We start from the raw sequence: 24,577 nt of genomic DNA, 5'->3' as shown, positions 1-24,577 counted from the left end.
GATGAGGACCTCTGAGGGTCACCGCTCTAAACACTCACAAACCCATGCTTCTTAGCCCTGCTCAAAAGGGGGAGCCTTTTGGAACTGCTCCTGGGCAGAAGGCTGAAATGGAGGGCATGTTTTGGAGGAGGAGGAGGACCCCTGTGGGCAGCCTGCCTTCTCCAGAGGCGCCCCCTCCTCCTCCTCCTCTTCTCAGGCGGTGCTGGGTTCAGCCAGGTGCGCCCAGAAGATGTCCCGAGACTCAGAAGCCTCCCCAATAAAGCTGGGAGGGAAGCCCCTCAGTGGGTCTCTCCCGCCAAAACTCCCAGGCAGACCCTCCCTGCCCTCCCTCCCTGTCACTCCTGCCTCCCGCAGCCAATGGCGAAGCCTCCTGCCCCCTTTTCCCACCCACCACCCCCTTCTTGGGGGGGACCTTGGAGAGAGAGGAGGAAGGAGTGAACTTTTGGGGCTGAGTAGTTGCTCTCTGCTGCCGCGGAGGCTGCCTCTCCTCCTTCTCCTGCTGGTCTCCCACCTTCCTTCTTTCAGCCGAGAGCCATGAAGGAGCCCGGCGCGCCTTGGACCCTGCTGCTGCTGCTGCTGCTCCTGGGGCTGAGGGCCTGCTGCCTGGCTGCTGGAGCCGGAGAAGCCTCCCCTTCCTCGCTTTTCTCCCGGAGGCACGACGAGCCCTTCTCGGTCTCCGGAGCCCGCTGCACCTCCAGGTGCCTCAGCCTCCAGATCACCCGCATCTCCGCCTTCTTCAAGCATTTCCAGGTAGGGAAAGGAAGGGGTCCTTTGGGAGGAGAGTCCCACCTTGGCCATGGCACACTCTCTCAGCCTCAGGGCTAAACCTCCCCTGAAGAAATCTTGCCAAGGGGGAAAAAACCTTCCATGAGAGGAGGTCGGTTTCCCTGACTTTTTCCTCCCGGTCCTTTGGGAAGGAGAGACCCCTTCCTCCCAGGCTGTGGAGCCCCACCTGGAGCAAGTCACACTCTCTCAGCCTCAGAGGAAGGCCATGCCTAAACCTCCCCAGGAGAAATTTTGCCAAGACCCCCCCCCCCCCCATGATAGGGTCTTTCCCCTGAGTTCCCTCCTTTGGGAAGCAAAGTCCCCTCGAGGTCGTCGTCATCGTCTGGCTTCTGGCGACTCTCTTTGAGAAGGTTTTCTTGGCAGGGGTTGCTCTCAGAAGGGCTCTCTGAGGCTGAGAGAGTGTGACTTGGCTGAGCGGGGATCCGGACCCAGGGCTCTACAGCCCAACAACGCTCAGCCCACTAGTCCCCACTGTCTCTCCCCCCTTGAATTCTAGGGGACTTATTCCCAGGTCAAAAGGGGGTTCCGGACATCGAACTCCCAGAATGTTATAGCCTTGAGCCAGGATGCTTGAAAGCGGTGCCAAACCGGGTTATCTCTCCAGTGTGGATGCAGCTTTTGAGTCTTTCCCGACTTAGGTTTGCCCTGGCCATCCTCTGAGGCTGAGAGAGTGTGACTTAGCCAAGGTCACCCAGCAGGGCCTAGCATCCTTGCATTTATGGGGGGTGACATCAAGAGCCCCCTTCCCACCCCTTTAAGCCAGGTTTATGGGGAAGGAAGTGGGGATTTCAGTGCACTTTAGTGGGGGATTGAAAGGTTGACCAGTTTAGTGGCTCATTCATATCAAAATCAAGGCATGATTACAGCCAGCCTGGGCTAATAATTTCACTGCTGGATTATGGCTCTGGAGACCAGAGTTCGAATCCCCACTCGGCCTCTGCTCACACTCTCTCAGCCGCAGGGGGGAGGGGGCAAGGAGGCAGAAATCTTGCCAAGAAACCCCCTTGGGAGAGTGGCTTTATGAAGAGGGACCCCAAAGGTCCAAAATGACTTGAAGGCACACGATAACAGCAAAAGTGCATTTGAGTATATTTGTGAAGGCGAAGTGAGATTTGTAATTCACGTTTTGGTAGTTCTCCCAGAATAAATCACACAGGTTTCAGACAGGCAAACCTGAATACCCGGAGCAATGGGGCAAGCTAAACATCTTTGGATTTGCAATCCTATACACAATGACCTGAAAGGAAGTTGTAATGAATTTGGTGGGATTTACACCTGAGTAAGCATTGATAGGGTTGCTCTGGTAAAGAAAATCCTTTACCTGTGAAACATTCACCTGCCCACAGAATCTCCCATTTAAACCCCACAAGGGGGAGAGACCTTTTTGTAATTATTACAAGATGTTGATTTAACCTTTCCTCCCCCACCCCCTGCAATTTCATGTATAGGTTGTGTTTCTCATGATGTTAGTCATATATAGAACTGATGCTTATCTTAATTACTTATGAACATGTATAAAATTGTACATTCTTGCATATGGGCTTGATAGGCACCTCCTTTAGATCACGGAATTACATCATTAACACACAGTGCCCAAGCTGTTAAACAGGTCAGTTGGCCATTCTTTCTCAGTTGGTTCACATTTATATGTGGAGTGATTTTGTGTGATGAAAGCATGATAGTTAGCCTGGATTGAAGAGCTTGCATTTAAAAAGGTGAGCATTTTATATTTGTGTGCTGAATGGCCAGGGGCTTGGATTCAGATTTAGGCATATGCTAGCATGGCATATGGTTTGACCAATAGACTCAAGAGACCAGGCCATGAATCCCATTTTGGACAGTCGCATGCTCTCAGCTTCAGGGGAAAGCAGTGGCAAAACCTCCTTGGAACAGATCTTGTCAGGAAAACCCATGATAGGTTTACCTTAGGGTCATCATAAGTCAGAAAGGACTTGAAGGCATACACCGCCACACTTGGCTGGTGGACTTCCCAACTTCCTACTCACATCAACCATTTCTTTCTCCTGCAAATGCTGTAGAAAATGGACTTTGCTGAATGGGGTGAATTGGAGAAGGTGGGTGGGTGGAGGGATTCCACCAAATTAGGCATCTTCTTGTACAGAGAAGGTAGATTCTTGAACCAGCCTTGTGGGTTCGTTGTTTGAATCCTGCAATAACTGAACATCTTCATGCAGAGATTTTCTTTCTTCTTGCTGGCTTGTGCTTACTCTTTGTGCGTGCATGCATGTGTGTGTGTGTGTGTGTGCGTGCGCATGAGAGAGAGAAACTTGGTAAAGTGAAGGAAAAGTGAAGTTTTCGTTAAACTTTTGTCATTATTCATGAATGCAGCCCTATATTCTAAAAGCTACATCTTTGTAATGCGAATTGGAAGGATCCCGTTTACTTGTCTGGTTTGCTAAGTGTATACCAGCACACTGACCTTTTCAGAGTTCAAAATGCTAAATTCTATTACAATCTGTGGGTGACAGCCTGCCTAACTCGGTACAGAACTGGGAAGTAAGTTAGGAAAACAGGGTGTTTTGAAAAAAGGTGACTCCTCAAGGCAAGGAGGGAAGAAGTTAGGTTTTTTTAGTCTCTGCAGGTGTCCCATTAACTTTGCATATCTGTCTCTGGCAGTTATTATGATAAAGCAGGGTGTGTAACTTGTAGCTTCTGTGCTTTCTGCCACAGGCAAATAGGCTAGAATATTTCTCTCTGAACATGGATGTTTTTGTTTGGCACAGAAAGTGAAGCCGGGAAAGAGATGAAGTGGCTCTCTTTTTGAGCCTGAATCAATAGCAGCTTAAGGAGATTGATGACAAATAATTAGATTAATTGGATAAAATAGTTAGATAGATTTACCTGTCCTAAATATTTTTACACTATATGTGCATTGTTTGTGTCCCTGTGTGTCCACATTTCTTACATCAGCCATTTGTACTGTCTGTTTTTAATATTTTGAAATTGGTAGTAATAAAAGCATAAAAAAATATTTCAGAAGAAGTGGTTCATCTTCATGAACTGGTTGTTGTGTGTCTTCAGGCCGTTTATGGTGACCCTATCATAAGATTTTCTTGGCAAGATTTCTTGCCTTCTTTTGAGGCTAAGAAAATATTACTTGCCCAAGCAAAACGAGTGGATTTTCATGACAGAGTGGGGATTGGTCTCCAGAGTCGTAGTCCAATGCTCAAACCATCACACCACTCTGGCTCTCACCATGAATTAGTACATGTTGGTAAAATAGGCTTTTAAAACCAGGGCTTTTGTAAACTGTATCAAGTTTTAATGGCTTTATTGCTCCAGAAATGTATTCATGTAAATACATTTAGCACAAGAGAAAACAAGATGCAGAAAAAAGCTCTTCTGTTGTGATAAACTAAATCACAGATGGTACATGTTGCTGTGGTTTTTGTCATGCAGAATTGCAATGTTTTATAGAGAACAGAGGCAGTAGTGTCTGAATGGGCTGGGCTGGGCAGGCACTGTATACTTCTGTATCCTATTGATACTTCTTGAAAGGTTCAGGTTTTCTCCTCCATTGATATCCATACCAAGATAATTACGTCTTCCACTTTCAGCTGCATGAAAATGCAGGAAGTACTGAGGCCGTACTTTGCCTTATAGTCAGGATTTGCACTGCCTTCTAGTCATCCAAGATTAACAGTGCAATCCTCTAGATGTCTGTCTTTGTGTCCTACAGAAATACACTGAGCTCATTCCTTGTGTGTATACAACTGCAGCCTTTCTTGTAGTTTCCCATTCATTTAGAAACTGAAATATAAACCAAAATTATCACAGAAACCTCTCCAGGTGGAGTCAAAGGACTTCCAGACTTCATCATATGCACGTGTGTGACTTGTGTTCCCACCCTAGAAATCCGTGCTCCAAAAGAGAGTCAGGTAGTTTTCTATTCTGACTATACAAACTATACAAGGTCAGCTTTGGGATAGTCAAGGGAGGGGAATAAAGGTACTTTCTTTAAGAAGGATTACCTTGTGCATCCCATGCTCACTGAAAAGTGTTAAATCAACAAGTGGGAAGGGCTCTGGGTGTCTGCCATTACTATTATGTCAAGTTAAGTATACTTAAGCCCTCTTAAAATAAATGAGAGTCAGGTTTATGTTCCAGATGTAGAGTGTGGAGCTAAAATCTTGGTATAGGTTGTGCCAGTTGTTATAATGTTACAGGTGTGGCGTTTCCAGGTCACACAGCAGAATTTAGCACATCTCATGGCATAGTATTTGACCAATGTGACTTCAAACTTTTTTTGTTGTTAAAACCTGGTTTCTCTTAAAACCTTTGCAGGTATTTTCTTGTAAAACTCATAAATTTTAAATCCATTTTGACTTTGCTATGTATCGGTGATACAAGTGGCATAAAAACTGTGATATAAGACTGTTAGTTGCATCTTCAGTCCTGGTTTGTTTTTTTTTTACCCCCTCCAACATGTATACTTTGAATGCCCATTGTGCTGTATCTTTTTACTGGAGGAAGGAGCAGCGTGATCATATGGAACAGACTTATGTACACTGTTATGCTCAGTCTGAGGTACTTGGATTAAAAAATAGCTAGAATGTGAGGAACTCATGTATAAAGATGCTGCTAGGACATACAGATTGACGGAAGTATCTACATTGTGACATCAAGTATATGTAGAATGCAAGTTTCAGTTATCAGTAAATATTTATAGTTGTATGCCTTCTAGTTGTTTCCATCTTATGGAGACCCTAAGGCTATCATGATTTTCTTGTCAGGATTTATTCAGTGGAGATTTGTTATGCCTTCCACTAAGACTGTGGGAGTGTGACTTGGTTGAAATCACCCAGTGGGTTTCTGTGGCTGAGTGGGGATTTGGTTTTACCGAGTCCTAGTTCAGTTCTCAGACTACTAGACTATGTTGGCTCCTACTAGCTCTATTTCATGAAGTAGTGAAGCCATATAGTAAAAGGGTGATAAGATGATACTAAAGTTGGAATTAACATAAAATGAAAATGTGTAGCATTCTGGGGTTACATAGCAGACTACTGTGTACCACAATGTATTATAAATAAAAATGTCCTGTAAAATGAATTGATAAAAACAATTTCTCCACTTCCTTTTAAAAATGGATCTAAGTATTAACAGTTCTAGAAAAGTTTGTTATGGGAACAAACTGGAGATGTGAAACCCACTGCATAGAAACGCACTGGGTGACCTTGAGGAAGTCATACTCTCTCAGCCTCACACGAAGGCATGGTCAACTCCCCTCTGAACAAATCTTGCCAAGAAAACCCTTTGATAGGCTTGCCTTGGGATAAGTTGGAAACTAGATAAAGGCACATCGACAACAAGATTGGCATCCTACCTTGTTATCTTACAGAGCAGCTGGACTTCACAAAGAAGTGTTTATTGCAAGGTGCTTTTTTTTGTCTATGACTTCTTTGGCATTAATCCAGCTGAATCCCTGAATTTAAGTAGACCCACTGAATGAATGATATCTCCATACATTTATCATTCAGGAGTGGAGTTGGTGGGTCTATTTTCTCTGGGACAAGAATTAGGTGTAGGTTTTTGAAGTCAAATTATTATTTCTAGTCAATGCAAATGAACTACAAGGAAAGAAAGGATACCAAAATGCACACTGCTGTTTGAAGAAGGTAGTGTGGATGATGTGTACAGAGCTAGATAAATAAAAATACTGCTATTGCAACTCCATCCTAGTGATGAGTTCGAACTCTGTTCAGTTGTGCTGCAATATTATTAAAAACCATCTCTTATGAACATTTATTCTCTTCAGAAGATATAATAAAACCAGGAAATCATTAAAGCTAATTAATTGTCTTGAAAGGGGATTCGTTTATTTTTTTTATTTTTTTTTTAAAAACCCCTGTTGTCATTTGGTTGTAACTCTTTTTGTTTTACAGTTTCACTGGCTAAAGGAGGCAATTTGCACCAGCCACTTTCTAGTGAAAGGCCTTTTTATGTGTGTTCTTTCTTGGCATGATTTCTTCCCAAGTAAAAACTGCTGACAGAATGCACATTGCCAAACAATAGTGATTACATTTTAATTAGCTGAGGTGAAATAAGCTGCAAATTACTCAGTTAAGACTTAATAACTGAGTGCTCCCCCCCTCTGCAAATCAATTGCAAATTGCTGACTCTGACCCTAACCTGTGAAAGCATAGTGCAATCTGCTTAAATTACAGGAGATTAAATACTTTGTAGATTTGAAATGGTAGAGATGTTTTAAAAAAAGCAATCTGATCTTGTTAATAAATGTTTTGCTTTCTGCTCTTTTAGAAATATAAAGAACCGGAAAGGGATATGGTAAACTTTGTATGCTCTCACAATTTGAGATGTGCAAGTGATGACCAGGTCAAGCAGGTGTGTGCAGCATTGTTCTGACATGAAAACAAAGATGACTTTACCACTGCTACTTTACCATAGCAATTTGAGAAGGTCTTTAAAGTGTAAATGACTCCACAGTACAATAATTCATTACCTGTCTCAGATTGTAAAAAAAGCCAAATCCTGGCATAGCTGAACAGCAGGAGTAATTGTCTTTTGCGCAAGAAATACAAGACGTGTGTTCTGTCCTAAGAGAAGTCTGATTCATCTGCACAAGTCTTTGATTTAGTGTGTGGAGACTTTGCTTTGATGGTAGTTAGTAAGCTGGTCTCAAAGGAAGTTAAAGTAGGCTAAATGATGCTTTTTACTGGGCCAGCCTCTTTTGGGAATAGTGCACAAGTTTTTGGTGTTTGTCAGAGCTTTTTCTTTTTTGAAGTTCTAAACCATGCACACTTCTCTTCAACATAAATTGTTCCAGTGAAAAATAGGAATGAACTGTGTGTGTGTGTTCTATAAGTGGCCTCAAAGCTTGGTGCAACTTAAATGTCAAAGTGCAACTGTGAGCAGTGGTTGATGTGTGGGACTGCAGTGCAGAGAATTATGCAAAAAAATTATTTATTTATTTACTGGATCTGTATCCTCCCCTTTCCCCAAAATTGGATTCAAGGCAGCTTGAGAAGTGGGAAGAAAAGATAGCTAATTCTGTATCACATGCAAGATCAGGAAAGAGTATACTATGATGCTAATTTGATTTGCTCTATTACACAAGTCATTTATTTGCTCAAAAGGCATGTGATCTCAGAAACTCCTCTCCATCTTTCATGGCATAGTTGCTAAAATGAGGATACCAGATCAGAGATGCATGGATTCAATTTTTCTTTAAGGTCTGAATTTGACAGGATAGCCTGAGACCTACACTGCAGAACAAAGCAGATGTGAGAGTAAGATGGATAACCTCCATGTATACAGCCTTGAAACAGTGACATAACTAGGTGGCATGCAGGGGGTGCAGCCTGCACTGGGTGACACCCCACAAGGGGGTGAAAGCTGGTGGGCACTCCCACCTCCCTGATGCATGCCACTGTACCCTCCCTATCCCTGCCCCACATGGCTTTACTTCTGAGTGAAGCCACGCGAGACAGGGAGGGAACGGGTGTGGTGCATCCCCTAGACCTGCCCCATGCGGCTTTACTCATGAGTAAAGCACACGGGACAGGGATTTGGGTGCACATCCTTTTGGCTCCATCCCAAAGCCCCATCCAAATTCCCACCCCTTGCACTGGGTGACACCCCAGTGTGGGATGCCACTGCCTTGAAATGTGAAATGTGGAAGAGGAAGACCAAAAGTTTAGATCACTGTAGTATAGCCATGGCTATATTTTTTAATTGTAGCTAATGGAACTCATTTTAACTCTTATCTAAAAGGGATACGTCCCCTTCTCTGATTAGAGTGGTGAAAATTGAGTTTAGTCCATCCTGGGAGCACTAAAAGTAGCGCCAGTCCCTTCTATTCTCTCTGTCACTGTGCCACTTCTGAGTTTTTAGAATTTTTTTAGGAAAATGGTGGTAGTAGCAGCTCTTTGGCACTTCCTCTCACAGGAGCACTGAAGGAACTGGGTTTTGAAGGATTAGATGAAAACATTTGTGTATGTTTGTCAGCTTTTCTGGCAAAGATATCATATTAAAGTTTAAAGCTATAATCACTGCTAACATAGGCACGATACAGACGGCCCTTTTGGTCTAGCACGGCGTGGCGGCGCTATAATGGCAGCATCCCATCCATACAGGCACCACCATTGTGATGTCACGCCCACGCTACATCCAAACACCGTGTGCGGGCGTGACGTCTCCGCACCGCCCCAGGCAACTTATGGCGGCCTGGCAGTGGCGCTGAAATGAACTCTGAAACGGAGATCATGTCAGTTAAAATGGTATCAATTTAACTGATACCACACCAATGATGCAGAGGGGAAATGGGCCGCCCCTTTCTCCTTTGTAGCACCAGCCTCACTGGCGTACCCTGGGCTCCTAAGGCGCCAGGGCACCCCTTTTCCAGGCCAAAGAGAAGCGGCATTTTGCTGCTTCTCTTTGGCTGGAAAAGTGCCAGGTTGGGGCCGCAGGGGCTGCCGGTGAGGTTGCCCTGGCCCCAATCTGGTGTGAACAGGGATGGTCTGTACCGCACCATAGACTTCACCCACACTGCAGAAGTAATCCAGTTTGATACCATTTTAACTGACATGACTCAATGCTATGGAAATATGGGATTAGTAGTTTTGTGAGACATTTAGCCTTCTCTGTCAGAGAGCTCTGGTGCCACAACAAACTAGAATTCCCAGAATTCTACAGTATTGAGCAATGGCAGTTAAAAATGCCAAACAGGATTATTTCTTCAATGCAGATGCAGCTGTAATCACCATTTTCTTTGCTTTGCCTTTTCATGCTTTTTGATATATGTGTGCTTTCTTAGCCTTGCCTGTGCCTGGTCAGCTCCCCAACAAATTCACAGCGACAATTTACTGTAGTTTCCTCCTGATCCATCCAGCCTTTAGGATGAGCACAAACAGTTATACCACTAGAATTTTAAAAGTTCTTTGGCATCAGTTTTAACCTCGACCTAGCCACAGATCATATCAAAATCCATAATTTTGGCCTCAAAACCTGCCCTTGGTTCAAACATGATATTGACTTATAGTCAAATATATACAGTATTTCTATAACTTTTTCAAAAACTCCAAAGCCACATATGATGCCCTAAACATAGAAAAACTAGGCACACACATTGGTCATACACAATGATAACCCAGAATTGTCAAGAATCCTGGCTTATTATGTACAGGCAGCTTTATTGCTCCCACGTGTCCATCCCACCAGCAAAGATAGCTAAATGAGCTACCAATTCAAAGATTAGCATGTTTCCCCCACCTGGTTAGATATCTATGGCCTTAAATAGATGGATCAAAAGAACCACTATCAGACTGCATTGGGAGCGTGGTGTTCACACAATGCATGTTCTGAACAGAGCCAGAAGCTGTGCCAAGTCTGCCCCAACCCAGAAGAGCCGGGCCAAAAAGGAGCATTAAAAAATCTGCTCCTTTTCAGCGGCCCAGTTCAGGACTGCGGCAATGGCCCAAAACAGGGCCAGGTGCATGTGGTCGCCATAGTCCCACAGCAATCAGGGCAGGAGGCCACTCCTTTTGCCCTCTCTGCTTGAGGCCTGTGTGACCCTTTCTCCTTCTCCCATTGTTCAGACTGACAGTAACATATAACCAGTAATAACAAGTAAAATAACAAGCAACAAAAAGCCCACATTACATTACACTAAAAAGTAGTGAATTATGGCTTGTACTTTTAAGGCAAAAAGGTAACCTTCCCCACCACCATTCCCTTCTCCTTTTGTGTCATGTCTTTTTAGATTGTTAGCCTGAGGGCAGGGAACTGTCTAATTAAAACAAATAATTGTAAGCAGCTCTGAGAGCCTATGTGACTAAAGAGTGTGGTATAAATACTCTAAATAAATAAATAAATAAATAAATAAATAAATAAATAAATAAATAACCTCTTACTGCAAAATATAACTCGTTGCCAACATACTGTAATACAAGCAACATGTTACTTCCAAGCTTGGAATCATTCTACTAAGAAGAGAGATCAATCTTTAAATCTTTACTTACTTTTTCTCACATGCAAGAATGAAGAATTGCAAATTTCTAAGTATATGCAAGCTGCAAAGTTACATATAAGTGACTATAAGTCAAACTCATGTATAAGTCGAGGTCACCTTTTGGGGCCAAAAGTCTGGATTTTTATACAACCTGTTGATAAGTCAAGGGATAAGTTGATCTGTTGCCCTCCTCAGCATCTTCCCAGCTGGGCTTTCTCCCAAGGAGGGATCCCAGCTATGAAAAGGCTGCAGGGTGATTGGTCACCCTCCTCAGCATCTTCCCAACTGGGCTGACCCTTATGGAGGCAGCCCGGCTGGAGAGAAACTCAGGTCAAAGTACCTTATTGACCAGTTGACCTAGGTCTTGTAGATCAATTTTTTGACCTAACTTTCTCGACATACACAAGTATATACATTAAAAGGAATAAACACACAAATACAAAATATAATCAAGGTATAAGAGCTGCAAATGGAACATAAGACCCACTACAACAGAAACTGGTATATCACATTGTGGATGTAAACAATACAAGTGGAAATATGCCTATAGACACTATAATGTCAAGAGTGCAAAAACAAGGAACCACATGGGACTTTTTGCATAAACCCAGTTATTCACCAGTCCCCAGGCTTAATTTTTAAGGCACCAGCTGGTACTGAATTTCAGCATGTTTCAAAGAAGTTATACATTACTTTTAGCCTGTAGTGATTTAAGGTTATCCATAACTGGACTAAGAATGAAAAACAGCAGAAATCAAGCTAAATCCAACAAGACATCAGACCATACTTGCAGTCATTTAGACCACCCCTATGGAATACCCAAGGCTATGAGATATATCTGTGTCTAAATTCATTTAAATCAAGAATAACCTTTAACCATGAGGCTATAAAAAGCCAAGCTGTCTTTTAAGTATTTGGGAATTCTGAACCTACTCTTTAAACATCTTCATTGTTGGGGCTTTGTTGCTGCATTACAGGGAACTTATTCCAAATAAATAGTATTTCCATGTCCTTCAAATGTTAGCAGATTCCTCAGTGTAAAATTAGTATCATAGTACAGTTGGCTCTCCATACCCACAAATTATGCATCCATGGATTCAGTCATTCGTGGCTTGGGAGCAAAAACCCTAAATTCCAGAAAAGCAAACCTTGATTTTGCCATAAGGGACAGCATTTTACAATGCCATTGTATATAATGGGACTTGAGCAGCTATGGATTTTGGTATCCATGGGGGGTCATGGGACCAAATACTATTGGCTAGCAATGACCCACTGTACACTCTTTCCCATTTCCTGTCAGCATGGCTTTGGATGTTGCAGGCTAAGCTCTCCTGGAATGCACAAGACTGGAAAAGGCAGAAAACAGAATAATAATAAATGGATTGAGACACTGGAATATGGTTCACTACAGAGCAGGGTTAAATATGGTTCATTTTATCTCCGTAAGTAATGGCATAAGGCACTTGTTCCTTAGGTAGAGAAGAAGTGACATTACTTACATTGACCTGTGGTTAAGTCGACCTAATTTTGGGAGGGTTCGTTTTTGACTAAAATTTTAAAATATCACTAATAAAGTGTTTACGATGGAGATTTTTAAATTCTTGCCCACACAATAGTTTACAACAGTTTAAATATAGCCTCCTTGTTGCCTTTCCCCTGTATTCTCCCACTATGACTGAGGCTCCATTTGCCTGCCTGTTTTGTACACAATTTCTACCACTGACCTCTTAGACTCTAAGTGGTCAGTGGTAGAAATTGTGTAAAAAAGATGCGTTCAAATGTATTTGCATTCATTTTTTAGCTCATGGTGGACAAAGTGTGGTCCTGAATGCAAGCAACCTCCATGGGCTTTTTTTTTTTTTTGGGGGGGGGGACAATATAGGATAGACTCTGGACATTCTGCTATGGATTTTAATGTAATATTGTAATGTTACAGGCAATGCAATCTATATAGCTGTAGACCAGGATGGAAATCTATAGCCCTTTGGGAGTGTTTGACAAGTTTCACCAACTCTGTTGCCAGTGGTGATGGGCTTTTGGAACTGCAACCTAGAAACCTCTAGATATTGTTGAGCTCTTAATCTCATAGGATCTTGCCAGCAGGACCAGTGCTGGAGGATGATGGGAGTTTTGGTCTGATAACATCTGGGCAACTATAAATAGCTTGTCCTCAATTTGATGTTTACCAGATATATTTGACTACAGTTCACATTATTTCTGTGCATGAACGGAGTTGTAGGCCAAAATGGCTGTTGTAGAACAGCCATCACATTGTCCATAATGTGTTAGAATTAAAAAAAAGACAATATTCTGAGGCCCTATACACATGTGAGAGTTAGAATTTGAGTATGGCAAAGTAGATGTGAGTACAAATAAGCAAAAACACGTTTCTTAATAAATTATGTAGAATATTGATGTGCTTTAAGTTACATAGATATCATCATGTGAAGCCAAGCTGTATCAATTGATTATTTTAAGTCTGTGGTTATAATCCAGAATAGATTTATATAAAGAAACCATGGCTTTCTAAATGTTCAAGACAGACATCAGAGAATTTCTGACTAACTAATGTAAATTGCCTAATTATTAATTCTTGGCCCTGGACATTGTATAATATGAGTTCAATCTAGTACCTACATTTTATGACCTGAAAAGTAGCTTGTTAAAGCTGGAAATCCCATGATTCCCTTTGCTTTCATTTGTGTTTTGTGTGTTTCATATACAGTATGTGATGACTCACATTCAAATTCAGAATGAAATGTAACAAGAGTATTGTAGGAGAAAACAAACTCAGTCGAGAAGATATTAATAGGGCATTATGGTTTGATGATGTATTATGATCTAAATGTTCCTGTTGTTTTTGAGGAGATGTATTAAATTCTATACTGGCTTCAGCTCAGGCTCCAGTCCACTATGCCATATGATCTCTAATCCCTCTATTGTATTTTTTAAAATGCAGAATTAAATCTGTACTTGTACTGTATAACATCAGAAAATGTTTTTAAAATCTAACAAATATATGTAGATTTTCTTAAGGCCTGGTGAATAGTCAAGCTGTGAGAGCAGAGATGAATATTTAAGAGGAAAAACTACTATGAATTTATAAAGCTATTTTATAGCATATCATACCATTATTCCATCTAACTTAGTGTTGACTGTTGGCACTGGCGGTGTTTTTCTAGAGAGCCACATGGATCTTTCACATTTTTGGGAACAGAAAGTCAAGGATTTGAATTGGGATTGCCTATATACATATAATCATAGAGTAGAAAGAGACCCCAAGGGCCATCCATTCCACCCCTTGCCAATAGAGTCACTAGGGTTGGCGTCACCTGGTGCGGTAACTCATGGTGTCATCCTCCTATTGACCTGGTCCCACATCACACCATACAGAATCCTTAGTAATGGTGTTCGTACTAATGTTACTCATAAATCGTAATTCTCACATATCACTGAATGTAAATTGTGACTTAAATAACTAGCAAAATAAAAAGTATACCTTTAAATTACAGTATCATATACACAGCCTAAATGTATTTACATGTACATAGTTTCATGTGGTTAAAGTGAAAATTTGATAAGATGTGACGTTTTTAAAGATTTTTATAACAGATTTTTTTTAAAATATATTTTTAATTAAAAAAACCCATTTAACATTTGATTTTTTGAAACTTTCCCCTCTACTCCCACTGAACCTTGCCACAAAGATATCATCTCTTCAGCATTTTAAAGAGATGCAGTCAAACACCACAGCCCATTTCTGCCAAAAGGCAGATGTTTGGGGAGTAGTGGTTTTAACTCCTCTTTAGGGTATCACCTGGTAGGACCCCGCCCCCCTCAGATCCCCCAGTGACGTCACCATCCCCTGCCATGCAGGAATATATAATCAAAGCATTTCTGACAGATGGCCATCCAGCCTACATTTAAGGAGACTTCACCACATTCCAAGACCACATATTCCACTATTGGAACAGTTCTTACTGTCAGGAAGTTCTTCCTAATCTTTAAGTGGAATTTAATTTCCTGTAGTTTGAATCCATTGCTCCATGTCCTAGTCTCTGGAGCAGCAGAAAACAAGCTTGCTCCATCCTCAATTTGACATACTTTCAAATACCTAAACATGGCTAACAAGTCCCTTCTTAACCTTCTCTTCTTCAGGCTAAACATACCTAACTCCCTAAACTGTTTCTCATGGCTTCCAGACCTTTCACCATGTTAGTTGCCCTCCTCTGGATGTACTCCAGTTTTTCACATGGCTTCCAGACCTTTCACCATGTTAGTTGCCCTCCTCTGGATGTACTCCAGTTTTTCAATATCACATCGTATGCTCTATTTTCTCTCTCTCTCTGTCTCTGTGTTTGTGTGTGTATGTATGTGTTTGTGAGGGCAAGTAAGAATGAAAATGAATGAATGAGAGAGAAAGAGAGAGAGAGAGAGAGAGAGAGAGCACTTAAAAGTAATTCTGAACAAGATTCCCCCCATTCTTATTTAATTGCTTTACAGTTCTTATGAAATGAGATGGAGTGTCATTTTCATGATGGTGTTTAATCTGAATTCAAATTATTTTGCTTTAATCTCATTCTGATATTGAATATATACGAGTTTTATTGCAAGCCCGGGTCTTATATATTATAGTGTCAATGTTCAGGAAACCACAAGAAGGCTGTCATAACTCAGGCATCTACTGCATTTATGACATACAGTCTTGATCTTTGTTTTTACAGCTTGTACTTAAAGTGGATCTCCAGGGGCAATATTCAGGAAGCACTGTAGTAGAATGAAGAGGGGTAATTATAAAGATGTGCTAAACCAGGGAGAGGACCCTTGGCCCCTAGGTGGCCCATATGGCTCCCCCATCTGTTGTGCTTTTTCTTTTTAGGTACCGCCCCATAATCTCCCCACTTCCCTTATGGTTAGAAAATTATTGAGAAGCAGGAAAAATTGAATTATTGAACCCATTTTCCACTACTGCTGAAGTGGGTTTTTAGTAAATAGCTGTGTCTGTGTGCATATGTGTGAGAGAGAGCACACACCAAAGGGGGGACGGGGACCAAGGAGGGTGAGGTTTAATGATCCCCTTGCCATTACTCCATCATTAGCTGAGCAGTGGGACTCTGCAGGCATGAGAAAGAGGAGGAGATAATGCTTGTGTGTATGCACTGCCAACTTTTGTCTGAAGCCTTATTCACTGCAGGAATGCATTCCTCAAGTGCTTGCCTATGTGTGAATGCAGCCCTCTGCTTAAAAAGGTTCCCCATCCTTATGTGGTAAATTTGTAGTAAGTATCACAGTTGCAGTTCTGCATCTAATTTCCACATATTGTTTGAAAACTGAAATATGGTAGCGATATGGGGTGGCTTCAGGATGTAGTCCGATGCACAAATTGTTCTATTATATCTATCTATCATATGGTAAAATGTTATGATATCATCTTAAGAACTATATATTGGTCCACTAAGATATCTGTTTAAAACAGTATAGTGAAATTCCTTTTTTGTTACGATCAGGTGGAGAAGTCTTTTCATTTGTTAAATCCAGGCAAACTCTTGCTTCTATTTGCCAGCAGCTAGAGATGAAAGCAGAACCTTATTTTCTTTATAAATGCTTCTATAACTTGGGTTTGCTGCCTTTTTTTTTAAAAAAAAAAAGATCTTATATTCAGTCCATTCCTGTTTGTCCAACTGCAAGGACATGATTTTGTAGAGATATGCAGTGTAGCTTGGAGAACCTTTTATTTCTGGATTTGCATTTACATATTCAGTAAAAGATGTCATGCCAGCATTCCCTGCACATACGCTAGAGGGATTCAGGGGCTTCTTTCAGGCTAGTGAGGAGGACCATTGAACTCAGTACTTTTCATTCTTTGGTCCTCCAGATGATTTGACTTGAATTCCTAGAGGTCAAGCAATCATGGGCAATAGTCCAGGTATTCAGGTCCAGAGTATCTGGAGATCCAAAGTTTGAGAATCACTATTTCAAGGGATCATTCAGTCATACAGTTAGCCTGCCATATCAATAGCTAGTCATCTGCAGATTGGAGCACCTTCTGATCACCTTGCCTGATTTTAGCCAATGACAGTGCATGCCTATGGGCATGCTGACACGGGCATGCACACTTGGTTGCCCATTGCTTAATATGATCTTGAGCTCCTAACAGTTTTTCCCATCCACACTATGCAGGGAACCAAACCCGTGTGGATGGAAGGGCCCACTGTCTTCCAGCTGTGTTCTGAAGTGGTTCTATCTTGGAATAGGTTGCCATATTGCTTGGGAGTCTGAAAGCTGCAGTGTCCCAGTTATGAATTTCATGGGTGCTGCTACAAGGACATTCTAAGAACAGAAAGAAAATGAGACAGAGTTCTGGATTTCAGCTAAACCTTTCTTGTGGAGATTATCAGATTATGAAAAAAGACAAGAGAAAAGCGGAATGCTCCTGTTCTTATTGCACAATTGTGGGATTATCAGACAATGTCCCATGGCGTGGCTCTAATCCCGACCTTATCCTGTCAGTGAAGTGTAATGGCCCTGTAACTTTTTATTGATGGCAGTTTCCTGTCAGTAAAAAGTTACGGGGCCATTCCACTTCACTGACAAGAGAGAATTACATTCTGTTTATTATACTTTGTATTTTCTTTAGTTCATTCACTGAAGAACAGCTTTAAGTGCTCAAAAATGTTAGGATATAAAACTGTTTGCATCTTTAGCTTGGGATTTGGCTGGTGCACCTCCTTTGTTTGCCATGATCAATTTTGTCAAATACCATCAGATCATTACATGACTGCAAAAAGCATACTTCATGGCTTTGCAATTTAAATCTTTGTCCTTGGGCACTGGGATGAAATGAAACAGATGAGAAGAATGTTGCTCCTTGTTCGAAAGGATTTTCTTTCATATTCCTGAAAATGGATTTTCTGTCATTTTTGCTTATGAAAGGAAAGGTATTGAAAAATACCTTGAATGAATTTTTAAACAATTTGTGCATTGCCTAGAGACATGTACATATACTACGCATATAGCCATGGGACAGGCAATAATATTGCTGTGAATTTGGCTAGCCTGGTCAGTTTTGAATGAGGGGCCTAGCTCTTTTGTTTTGTCAATGTTAATTGTGTGTGTTTGTGTTTGTTTAATGATAGTGGATATTTTCCTGAAAGGGCAATTCTCTAGCAGTATTAAGGTATTAGGCTTTTACCCTCCAGGGGATGTGTATGTATGGATAAACTGAAGCTGAGAATTTCTAGTTAAAATTGGAAGCAAGATGAAGCCTTGGACATTGACATATTATGTGCCAACAATTTAATGGTGGCTATGATACCTGCCTACAGAAGTATTCAGCTGAGTACTTGTAACAACATGTTCTAGTCAATTTCTGGTTCCTTGCAATAAAGGCTACTAAACCAGCCATGAATTTGTAGCACATGTACATGGCTGGATTAACTGTTCTTAACATGTTAATGATAGAAATGAGAAAGAGACTAGTGTGAGTAAGTAGTAAATGTTCTCAAACTAACTTATTATTCAACATAACATTAGGAACTAACATTAGGAGTTAAATGAAGCGGCAGCAAGGGAAGTTATCTAGAAAAGAATATTGTAATTTTATTTTGCTATATGAGAAATTTGGTCACATGTCAAAGGGATGCAATGACTTCATAGGGTTTATGAAGCACCAGTTTTTTTGTTGTTTCTAGTAGGTCTAAAATAAGATTGAACAACTGAGACGAGTTTAGTTTCGAATGTTCCTCTTTTTTTTATACAAGGTTCTAACCTAGAGATTTTTCTAGATTCATTTCAGTTTGACTTCAGGATGGTGGTGGGACAGAGATAGCATTGGTTATCTTGGTAGATGACCTATGCAGGGAAGTAGACAGGGAGAATGTGTCCTTGCTGATCCTGGTGGACATCTCAGGAACTTTCAGTATCATCAGCCATACCTCTCTGGTTACCACTCTGGGATGGGGCTCAGGGGCACTGTTTAACAGTAGCTCAGTCTTTCTCAGAGGTAGATTCAGAAGGTGATGCTGAGGGATATCTGTTGGATACCCTGGCCACTAGCCTGTTGTATCTCTCAGAACTTGGTTCAGTCCCCCATGCTCTTTAATATTTACATAAAACCGCTGGGAGATGTCATTTGGAGTTTTGGGGTGCAGTTTTGTGGTTCTCTTTTCTATCCATTTTCAAGGAAGCTCTTTCTGTATTAAACCAGGACTAGATGAGGGTGAAGAAATTGAAACTTAATCCAGAAAAAATAGAGGTACTCCTGTTCAATTGTAAGGCAGAACAGGGAATAGGGATTCAGCTTGTGTTGGATAGGGGTGCACTTCCTCTAAAATCTCAGATTTGCATCTTTGGCATATTCCTGAACTGATCAGGATCTTGATGTATTCCACTGTTGGGCAGCTCTTATCATCAGGAAATTCTTCCAAACGTTTAACTGGAATTTCTTTTCCTGGGTCTAGGTTTCAGCTGTGAGCAGGAGTGCATATGCTAGCCTCAAGGAACTAGTGCATCAACTGCACCTGTCCCTTGAGAATATACTCCTGGCCACTGATAAGACCTGTTCAGAGGGGGGTTGTATTTTTCACCCTTTGAGGCCGAGAGATTTGCCCATGGTCACCCAGTGGATTTCCATGGTTGAGTGGGGATTTGTACCTTGGTCTCCAGAAATGTAGTCCAATGCGCAAACCATTACCCCATGCTTGCTCTCCTATGGATATTTATTGGGGTATTATTCCAACCAATATATTCCAAAACCAAGAGTGCTTAACCTGATTAAGTGAAAGCAGTCCACAAAGCTCCTAGTTGATACTAACATGTTACTGCAAACATTGCCCCTTTTTGCCAGTCCTTCATATGAAGAAGAAATGAAGAAGGAATAAAAAGTAGTGTATGAAATATTACTTTAAAGTTACTGCTGGCTAGGTTTTGTAACAGGAAATAATAAATTCTTGTCTGGCACTAAGTCTGCTGAAGTATTCTTGTTAACTGTATGTTATTTATGGCATCCTACAAAACTTTTATTTCTGTTCCTGTCCTTTCATGAGTATTTGCCACAAGTATTACATTTCACATTTATTTATACATGTGCTTTAATACATTTAGGCTAATTTATGGGTCATTGCTGCCAACCATAAGATCAGTACATTTAAAGTTGTGACTGTTGTGACTGTTTAATAGCTGAACATGTAATGTACTCTTCGGGGTTAGATCTGGGAAGATTTAAGAACTTTTATTTGTACATAGTATGGAAAATTCCTTTCCATGGTGGGAATCCTGTTCCTAAGATACACTGGTTGAGATGGTGTTGACTGCAGCTAAGGTTTGGCTTGTTGCTCCACTGGAGGAGAAGGAGATACATCAGTGGAATCTTCTTCTGGTGCTACCAAGAAAGTGGTATGAGTGGCACAGGGAAAAAGCATACCTCTGCTGAATCCTAAACTAATTGATAAAATATACATACCCATGAATATGTAGGAACCGATGTAATTCTGTATCCATTGACTCCACTAGAAGAAAGCAGGATGAACTAAGAGTTACTTTTCTTCATGTTTCACAACACTGTATCTGCATTCTTTTCCCACTCCATCAGAACTGGGGATGACTTGAATGCAGTGGAACTGTTGGGGTCGCCCTTAGTGTTGAAGAATTCCAGCCCCTAAAGTTTCTTCAATCCATGGATTTGAAATTAAGATCATTATCTGGTCATCCAGACTTGTGTAAAGCATAAAGGACATTCAGATGTGCTGGGATGCCATAAAACAGTACACAACATTTTAACCCTTTAATCTGTCTCTTATTAGCAATACTCTTTTAACATGGGTGGAAAGATCAAAGAAACTAGATGAATGTGCATATGCATTTTGATATGCTCACACTGCATATCATGTTGTTTTGCATTTGTTGTAAAATACATGCATGGGATTTCCAAAGTGGTGAACAGGTGAGTCCCTGATTTTGTGTATCTTTTGAAAATAGTTACTGTAATTATACATGGCAGAATACTCAGAATGTATGAAGGATATAGTCAGCCCTCCATATTCACAGTTTTTTAATCCACAGATTCACACATCCATGGCTTGAAAATATTTTAATTTTTTTAAAAAACAAAATCCTTGATTTTGCCATTTCATATTCCATTCCATTTAATGGATCTTGAGCATCCAAGGATTTTGGTATTCATGGGAGGGTCCTGGAACCAAACTGCACTTGATACCAAGGGCCAGTTGTACTTCACAGTGGTTAGATATGGCAAAATACATAAATCATGTTGATCTTGTCATCTCGTCCCCTCCCTCAATACCTTAGTCTGAGTGAGGACTTCTTTAGCTGAAAAGCTGTCACTAGCACAGGGGAAATTTCATTTTTTTTAAATAAAAAAAAAAACATGCACCACTGTGAAGCAGGGATGGAAACAAACTAATAATATGCGATCATTGCAAACCACCCCTTAAAGTTCAGATTTGTGCAGATTTATTTTACCATGGATGTTGTACATACTCTCATTTAAACCTTCTAAATCTATAAACGTTCGTAGCAAAAATGTAGCTGAAAACTAATGAAGAAAGTTTTTGAAGATGATATATCACTAATATTTCTTTTTTAAACTCTTTTTCCAGAATAATGGTTCCTTGGTCTGGTGCCAGAATCACAAACAGTGCTCAAAGGTATGGTGCTTTGTCACTTTAAAAAGAAGGCATACTATAATCATCAGTTAACGCACTTCCTTGTGGAAGGAATCTGTATGGATTGCTACCTGTAGGGGTTGCTGTAGGCACTATAATATGTTTCCTCCTATAACACAATTTCTAGAATTACAATTTCGCTTGATGTGCGTGTGGGTTCTTTATAACTGAGTACATACAATTGTTACACATGTATGTATAGTTGCTGTATGTTGCTATGACTTTATGGTAGCCATAAAGCTATATGATTAAAAAAAGTACATTCCATGGAAGTTCCATTGACTTCCATGGCACATCTCTGTTCTTTTCCGTTTGAAATTAGTGGGATTTAAAAATGCTTTACTAGTTTAGATGCTTCATTAGTGTTTACAAGAGTTAAAATGTGCCTAATAATATTTATTCTATAGTTAGTAGTTCTTGAGAAGGTAGAATGAGCATAACTGATCTTATTAACTAACTCTGCTCAAGTTCAAAACCGCTGAAGGTCCAATATTTTATTCTGCTGGGTAATTTAATTTACTGAAGAGTTAACGTCTTTGGAGATTTCTGCTGGTCTTACTGTTGTGTTTTTGTGTTAGCTGACATTTTGACCCTCCAAAGATTAGAGTGTAAGTGAGCTAATAACCATTTGATTCTACTGGAAAAGCATCTTGCTAAGTTGCCTGGAGAGAAGCAACAATGATTCATCAGCTTTAGGGGGTCAAAGTTGGAACTACAGGGCTTAGTCACTGACTGCTCTTTTCATTCACATACAATGCTGAGTGCATCTATTCCATTGCCTCAGAAATTCACCTGCAAAGCTATTAAACTTAGGTTCTAAGGGTTTGCTGAGAGAAAAACAAAAACAAAAAACGATTTATCCCAGGCAACTCCATGATTTCATAATGCACAAAGATATTCATTGCAGCATGCTGATATCTGCATTTTATAGTTTTTTTATTTGAAGAATTGATAGTTAATGAGGACCTAATTCACAGGAACTAAAGGTCTCCACTCCAACAGTTTAGAATCACAACAAAAACCATATAATCTTTTTCATGGTTGAGTTTTTGACAACTAATGGCAAGAAATGAAATTTGGTGAGAAATGAAATAGGACATTTAATGTGGAAAAAAGAATGTAAAGGAATGTATCTTAATCTAATTGTTCTGAATGCTAATACTATTATTAGGTAAACAGATATATGTGATTTCTGCTTCATTCTGTAAAACATTTACTGTCAGAACTTTACATAGAAATCTGATACATTACTATTCCTTAAAAAACTCCATTGACATTAATTTTTTCCCCATAGCAGTTTGTTCCAGCAGATTATAATGACTCATTTTAGGTTTGGATTAGTAGTCACATGAAAAGGGAGGGGAAATGTTTAATGAAAACTGTACAAGTCTGTTTCTTCTTTAAACTGAGTGGAGCTTCTGTGCTGTGAAATAAGGAATATCCATCATGCTTGTTACCATGAGATGTTTTGAAATAAGTACAGTCTCTTTTAGGAGAGGCCTAGCAAATCTCATTTCCTAAAAAACAAGGAAAAGCAACAAAATGTATGACTATTGCTGGTAACATATTGGTGTGAATAGATGTTGATAAATTGTATTTCAAAAGCTTCTTAGTCTGTTATTTCAGAAAACTTGATGCTATTTAAAAAAAAACCTGTGAAAATAATTTTATAATTCAACTGTTCTTCTCTATTGCATTTCTCTAAATGTACCAAAAATATCCCTTCAAGTTAAATTGCTGAAAAATGCTTAAATGAGATTATTTTTATTTATTTATTTAATTTGCATATGCTAAGATATAGTTGTCAGGATTAGCATAGCATTTCATCACTTTTGGCATTACTATCCTGTTTTAGCTAATTATTTGTGCTGATATTATAAATATTCTAGCCTGGGAATCTGTAAAATGAATTCAATTCCAAAAACATTGCTGCTTAAAGAATGAAGGAAAAAGTCAGAATCTAAAGCTGAATAGGGATTAAACATAATAGCTTTTCTGGTTACTGTCAAAGAGATGGACACCTGTACTAAAGCTTTAGTATACATTTAAAACACCCTTCTGATTCTTTTAAAAGTAATTTAACTAATCCTGTTTTTCTGATGCTTTGCTTTTCTAATCCTATGCTGCTATGTATGTTTATCTAGTTATATGATTTGTTATTACAGTGCAAACTGAACATCATTATTGAGTAAGGATTGTCTCTTGGGTCACTCTAGCATGGTGAGACAGAACACGGGTGTACAGTGGGTCCTTGTTATATGCGGGGGATCCGTTCCGGACCCCCCCACGTATAACAAAATCCACGTATGCTCAAGTCCCATTTGTCCCAATGGCGGCGCGCGTGCACGCACGCCACCATTGGGACAAAAGTTCCTTCTCCCTCCCCTCCCTCGCTTCCCTCCTCCCTTCCCTCCCTGCCTCCCTCCCTTCCCTTCCCCTTACTTACCTTTCTCTCTCGTCGCAGCGGCTTGGCCTCCGCCGCCGCCGCTGCGGGGGAAGCCGGGTTGCAGCGGCGGAGGCGGAGGCCAAGCCTCGGTTTCCTCGCCACCGCCGAGAAAGCACGCGATGGCGGTGCTGGAGGTCTCTTGGCCCCCAACAACACCGCCACCGGGCCTTTCCTGTGGTGGCGGCGAGGAAGTAGGGCTGCCGCGCCGGAGGCCTTCAAGGCCTCCCGTGCCGGCATCTGGCCTCCTCCAGGCCTCTGCCGCTGTGGAAGGGCCGGATACCGGTGCTGGAGGCCAAGAGGCCCCAGCACTGACACCTGCCCCTTCCGTGGCCGCGGAGGCCTGGAGGAGGCCGGGTGCTGGCGCGGGAGGCCTTGAAGGCCTCCGGCGCGGCAGCCCTACTTCCTCGCCGCCACCGCAGGAAAGGCCCGGTGGCGGTGCTGTTGGGGGCCAAGAGGCCTCCAGCACCACCATTGCGCACTTTCTCGGCAGTGGTGAGGAAACCGAGGCTTGGCCTCCGCTGCTGCCGCCGCCACCCGGCTTCCCCCGCAGCGGCAGCGGCGGAGGCCAAGCCGCTGTGACGAGAGAGAAAGGTAAGTAAGGGGAAGGGAAGGGAGGGAGGCAGGGAGGGAGGGAAGGTAGGAGGGAAGCGAGGGAGGGGAGGGAGGAGAAGGAAA

General features: G+C 41.2%; 1 protein-coding gene across 1 annotated transcript in view; it reads left to right on the top strand.

Moving 5' to 3' along the window:
- Positions 1 to 201: 201 nt before the first annotated feature.
- LOC149319381 (anosmin-1-like) overlaps positions 202 to 24,577 on the top strand; it is a 120,650-nt gene continuing 96,274 nt past the window's right edge. Inside the window, exons 1-2 of the mRNA XM_089511580.1 lie at positions 202 to 750; positions 21,391 to 21,438. Of these exons, the coding sequence (XP_089367706.1) occupies positions 535 to 750; positions 21,391 to 21,438 (264 nt within the window). The 5' untranslated portion in view covers positions 202 to 534. The remainder of the gene's footprint in view (positions 751 to 21,390; positions 21,439 to 24,577) is intronic.

This window comes from Sceloporus occidentalis, unplaced genomic scaffold, assembly GCF_023333645.1.
Source record: "Sceloporus occidentalis isolate IW3139 unplaced genomic scaffold, rSceOcc1.0.p SCAF_2, whole genome shotgun sequence".
NCBI classification, from domain to species: Eukaryota; Metazoa; Chordata; class Lepidosauria; order Squamata; family Phrynosomatidae; genus Sceloporus; species Sceloporus occidentalis.
Note: the sequence above shows the minus strand (reverse complement) of the source record. Positions and strands in the feature narration are given on the sequence as shown.